The sequence below is a fragment of the Primulina eburnea genome, chromosome 10 (genome assembly GCF_022965805.1).
Source record: "Primulina eburnea isolate SZY01 chromosome 10, ASM2296580v1, whole genome shotgun sequence".
Taxonomy (NCBI): Eukaryota; Viridiplantae; Streptophyta; class Magnoliopsida; order Lamiales; family Gesneriaceae; genus Primulina; species Primulina eburnea.
The window spans coordinates 5,208,440-5,214,078 of NC_133110.1; the positions used below are offsets into that span (position 1 = coordinate 5,208,440).

The 5,639-nt window shown below is 30.2% G+C and overlaps 1 protein-coding gene across 4 annotated transcripts; it reads left to right on the top strand.

Annotated features, from left to right (window-relative positions):
• Positions 1 to 200: 200 nt before the first annotated feature.
• Positions 201 to 4,884, top strand: LOC140842725 (axial regulator YABBY 5-like). 4 transcript variants are annotated; one of them, XM_073210833.1, is made up of 8 exons: positions 201 to 353; positions 739 to 808; positions 1,757 to 1,885; positions 2,638 to 2,758; positions 2,901 to 2,949; positions 3,087 to 3,162; positions 3,379 to 3,447; positions 4,618 to 4,884. In XM_073210833.1, exons 2-8 carry the CDS (start codon positions 749 to 751, stop codon positions 4,663 to 4,665), a joined length of 552 nt encoding a protein of 183 aa, XP_073066934.1. In that variant the 5' UTR covers positions 201 to 353; positions 739 to 748; the 3' UTR covers positions 4,666 to 4,884. The 4 variants fall into 4 exon arrangements, with proteins under 4 accessions (XP_073066934.1, XP_073066937.1, XP_073066936.1 ...); XM_073210835.1 differs by lacking the exons at positions 201 to 353; positions 739 to 808 and adding an exon at positions 1,157 to 1,289; XM_073210834.1 differs by lacking the exons at positions 201 to 353; positions 739 to 808 and adding an exon at positions 1,269 to 1,334.
• Positions 4,885 to 5,639: the final 755 nt, after the last annotated feature.

Genomic DNA, 5,639 nt, shown 5'->3' on the forward strand with positions numbered 1-5,639 from the left:
TTTCATATGAACCGTTGGATGTGCAATAAGGACAATAAATATAAATGGAGGAATTCCAATCCTCGATCCCAAGTACTTTTCTTTACTAGCAAAACTTCTACTTGTTCAAAGAAGAAAAAAAAGAAACAAATGAAGAAATAAAGCTTACCCGACACTTGAATCTCTCATGAACCATAGAAATTTATATAATTAGTTAATTATGAGGGAAAATCAGGTCTCCGATCCCCCTCGTCCGCCGTGGTGTATCAGAGATAGCGAAAGGGATTGGTCTCTCGGCTCATAAATAATTGCAATAATCGCTCACATGGACTGTTTTTTCTCCTAGTGCTGCCAAAATGCTCTTCTCTCACCACGTTCAAACCCTAACCCTTAATTTGCTTAATATTCTTATATTGTATCCCACTTTAGATTCTACCCTAGTTTTCTTTCCTTTTTTTTTTACTTCTATATTTCAACTTATATAATTAATTCTTCTCAGAAAATGTCCTCTTTTTTTAAAAAAAGGGTTGGTTCGATCTGTTGGAAAATTAATATTTAGCCCTTACATTACCTCTTTACATAGGCACAAGTTGTTTCCTGTTTTGATACACAACTCATCTTGAAAGCAAGCGAAAAAAATAAGAGAGAAAGAGGGAATATAAATTGGCCTTTGATCTTCGGATTTCGTTATCTGTACTCTTTGTTTTCACTTCTTGATCTTTATCTACCTGTGTGTTTCTCTGATTTCTGTTTTATCAGCAACAACATAATGGAAGTGCCTGATCAACTCTGCTACATTCCTTGCAACTTCTGCAATATTGTTCTTGCGGTAGAAAACCTTCTTTGCCGACATCGATCGGTTGATCTGTTTTCTTTTCTTTTTTAAACAAGTACTTGTTAAAATCATCTTCTTGAATCGTTCCTTCATTTTGTATTTTTTTTTCTTTGTTGTTGTGTAGTGTGTTCACTTTCTTTTGTTGTTTTGAAAAAGAAACGTTGATGAATAAAGCTGACTTTGGCCTCAGATATGGTGCTTTGGTGCTATTATGCAGAGATACATTAAATTTTTTTCATTCAGGTTTCCTTGTTTTTTTCTGATACAGTCATGTCTACGTCTTCGAGACTTTTCCTTTTCCTCTCTTCTTTTAGTACAGTCAAAGAAAAAAGTCATGAATACTCAGTCCCTGGAGGGTGAATCACCTCTAACGATCAGAGGAAAAAAAAAGAATTTAATTATGGATTATTTTTTATAAATACTGTGTTGATCATGATCTAAAAGTGGTTTGTTTTTATTTATACACTTGATGAAGGCAAGTCCCTCCATGATGATCACGAGATTTGATCTTCTCTGTGCTGTAGCTTTCTTTTTCTTTTCTTTTTTTCACCATCTCCCAAGTGTTGAGTGCTGTCAAGATTAAGCTTTTCCCATCTTGTCCATGGTTTCCATAAACATGGAATAATCAAAACTCCCCATCCACAAGATTTTAGGGTTCTTCCCGGCAGTTCTTGAAATTAGTTTTCAAGAAAATTCACTTTTGGGATCTCGATATATATGATTTGGTGTGAAGCTAGTGTCGATCAACTAATTTTCCTCTGACCCTTTTCATTTTTCAGCCAACTCACATACACTAGATCTCAAAATTGTGACCATCATAACAAGAAACTCAGTTTTCTAATTAGAATCTTGACAGATTTATTTAGTGCAACAGGTTTATATTTACAATGCTTTGGTAAACTAAACGGGTTCTTTCTTCTTTGAATTGAATTGAATGTGCAGGTGAGTGTCCCATGCAGTAGCTTGTTTGATGTAGTGACAGTTCGATGCGGGCACTGCACCAATCTTTGGACAGTGAATATGGCAGCTGCCTTCCAATGCCTGCAGCCCTCCTGCCAACAAAATGCTCAGGTTTCACAATATCTTTCAGCTTAATTTTTGGGGGATTAATTCCATACTTCAATCTATACATTATTTCTAGATAACTATTTCTGAAATCTAGGCTCTATATTTTGCTTCTTTTAAGGGAATCTAACCCTGATAGAAAAAAAAAACTTTATTTTTTTAATTTTTTCATCTTCAAGATTCAGAACCCTAGCTACTCACCTGCATGCCAGCCGCCAGAATCCAAGCATTTATAAGCAGCATTCCCAACTTTTTTATTTAGATAAAGTTTTTTTTTCCCTCAAGAAAGATAATTAAATAATTAAGTATTGCTTATTTTGTGAAATTCCTGTCTTCAAGTATGGAAACATGAATTTCTCTTAGATCCCAGCTAGATCTCTAGCAACTGTCATTCAAGCAGCCATTTTCTTTATGGTTCCTAACTGATCCAGTCACTTCAATGTCTTTATTTTATAATCTTTTTTTTTGGGTGTCTGAGAAAACATCTTTTCATGCAAAACTTTTGGTCAGAATCTATATTTTATTTTTAAAGATACTTCAATAATTGAAAAAACTTCCCTTTTATATTATTGTTCATATTTATATACAATTTCAATATTTATGAGATTCTCCACTTCAAAAAATGTAAAAAGTTTACTGAAAATCTAATCTATGTTAAGAGTTAGGTCTACATGATTTTTCAACTTTAGTTTATCTCACATGTAGGATACGAAACATTTTGAATTTTATTGAATGATTCTGTACTATTTTGACTTCAGGTTCCTATCCATTCTTCAACCGAAACCAAAGTTGAGTTAGGTTCTTCTTCAAAATGGAACGACAAGTTGGCCATCCAATCTTCCATCACAAAAAAACCCGAGCCGAAAATCGCCAACAGACGTGAGTTTGTTTGTGGTCATATATTGAATCTAAATCTACGGCAGTGATTAATTTTCGCAACAAAGTTATGTACACATTTGTTCTAAAACTTCAACTTAATTTGATACATTTTACAATGGATCGTTTTGATTTTATGTAACAGCACCAGAGAAGAGGCAACGAGTCCCATCTGCATACAACCAGTTCATAAAGTAATGAAATGTGTTACACAAAAAATTATGAAATGAATATTTTTATTTATTTATTTATTTATTTATTCTGTGTATCAATTCATCAACCAAAAAGGATATCATATCCCTATGTTTACTCATGGAATGCAAATTTTCAGAGAGGAGATTCAAAGAATCAAAGCCAATAATCCAGAAATCAGCCACAGGGAAGCATTCAGTACTGCTGCAAAAAATGTAAGTAATTAAACATGTCGAAAAATTTATAATCGAGCTGTTTACGTTCGATGTTACACTTTTTCCCGTACGTGCTCGCTAGATATATATCATGTGTGCCGATATATGAATTTGTTAAATAAAAATTATATCATTTAAAATATATCCTAAATTATTGAGTATGTGCTGGTATTTACTGATAATTAGTGAATTGTTTTTTTATTTAATTTGGCAAAGTGGGCACACTTCCCTCACATTCATTTTGGACTGATGTTGGACAGCAACAATCACGTTAAACATAATGAGGTAAACTAGTCATCTTGATTTTTTTTATTTGGATTTAATTAATTGTTGAAATTAAAATATTATATTATATTCAAAATGGTATTTTTTGAATATTTTCCGCTTTTGGATTCTACAAATTTCCTCATATTTTCAAACAACTTCTAGTTAATTTTTTTTAAGGGCTAATACTCTTTTTGTTATAGTAACTTTATCATTTTTGAGTTTCAATCTACTAACTTTTCAATTTTTTTTATCTCAGTACATTATCTTTTCATATTTGATAATTGTGCTACATTTTATCCCTGAGTGGTCAATTTTCAGCGGAAAAATCTAACTAAACTTGGAAATTAAGTGGCATCATAGTGAAATTTATATGAAATAAATCAAGAAATCCTCAATTTTTCAGTCACATCAGCTTCAGCTACGGCTAAGTCAACTTTTCCGAAGAAAATTGACCGCTCCAGGAGAAAATAAACCAAAATAGCCAAATATGAAAAGATAATGTTCCAAGACCAAAACTTGAAAACTTAATGGACTAAAACCCAAAAAAGGTAAAGTTATTAGACCAAAAAAAAGTATCAGCCAAAAATTTAATGAGGAAACCTTACACTAATTTTGTCTCTTCATATTTCATGAGAAATATACCGGAAAATTGTTTACCATTTAATCCATCTCCCAAAAATTACTCGTGGCTTCTTTGTTTATTGGTCACGACTATCTAGCTATACAAGTTACTATTTTTTTGGATGTATATATTAAGCAATTTTTTTAAAAAAAAAGATAGCTACTTAATTCGAAATAGAGTTAGAGAGAACTATTTTTAAGAAATTAAAATAGCCAAATTGGTTCAGTATGTTTATTTCTTTGTTATTTAAGTTCTAAAAGCTGTCAAACTTCAATCTTAGTTATGTATCTTGTAATATTTTCATTTTTAGTTCCTTTTTTGGTGGAGTAGTAGTATGACACTGCATCAGCGTCAGTCGGTAAAAAGACTAAAATTAGCAGGAAAAAAAATCTATCCTAAAAGACCAAAATCATAAATATACATAATCAAAATTACAATTTATCCCTGTATTTATGAAATTATTTATCTTTTTTAGCTATCGACGGTGTCATATTATAATTTAATTTCAAATATATTTTTTATAACCAATAATTAATTAGCAGTCCCAACTTTCTTGTCTTATGAAGGGGTCCGAGAAGAACCAAATGCGAAGGGCTGCCATAATAAACAAGTGAGAATCTTCGCAGGTACAATGAGATTTCTTCAATAAACCTTATTATTAAAAATTATTAAGGAATTTAAAGTCTCTGTGTCTTGTATTATTATTTCTTTTTCCATGGAAAAAAATCTTAAATATTTTGTCATTATGCTGTAATATGTGAGTACCAATTTCCATGTAACTTGTAAAAGATTTTATGATTTAGTGGCTTTGCTTTCACGTAATTGTTCTTTAATGTTGAAAATACACGATTGCAGAGTAATAATTGTCGCTCTTAGGAAAACAATTGAAATATGTCCTCGGACTGATGTAAAGTTTAAAAGATATATCTCACAACATGTCATGTATATGAAGAATAAATAAAATAACAATTTTGTAAAAAAAAAAAAAGGAATATTTTGTGCAATATTTCAAAATTTTATTTTTTTGCATAAAGTTTAAATGTGTATATATATTCCGTTTTAATACAAGATGATCATCAAGATTTTAGTATTTTAGACAAATATTTCGACAAAATAGGTTTTTAAATATCATATTGATTGGACTATTGGAGAATATGGTTTTAATTATTTTTTGAATGTGACGATATTACTTTGTTGTAGAAATTTATAAAATAAATATATAATAATTTGTTAGTTTAGCTGATGACATATCATATATATTTATTTAGTGACAAAATAAAACACCATGAAAATTTTAAAGTGTAAGCAATTAACATAAATATTTTTTTTGTTAATTAACTTGTTCAATTTTTGGTTATCTATTAAGTAGTAAAGTTTAGTTTTGGAGCACTAAATTTTAACTTTCGGTTAATTTGATCTAATTGTTCATATATCATATTAACAATTAGACTAAAATAGTTGAAATTAAAATTTAATGAACCAAAATAAAAATTGTACAAGTTAGCGGACGGAAAATCTATTTTCCCTAAATAATATAGAGTTTAAATATATTGCATTGGAAAATACGTTATATTTGATTTTGTATTAG

Coding starts and splice junctions, on each gene's coding strand:
- LOC140842725 (XM_073210833.1), top strand. CDS start 749: ATGGAAGTGCCTGATCAACTCTGCTACATTCCTTGCAACTTCTGCAAT. Junction 2,759..2,900: donor GCCGAAAATCGCCAACAGAC/GTGAGTTTGTTT, acceptor TTTATGTAACAG/CACCAGAGAAGAGGCAACGA. Junction 2,950..3,086: donor GCATACAACCAGTTCATAAA/GTAATGAAATGT, acceptor GCAAATTTTCAG/AGAGGAGATTCAAAGAATCA.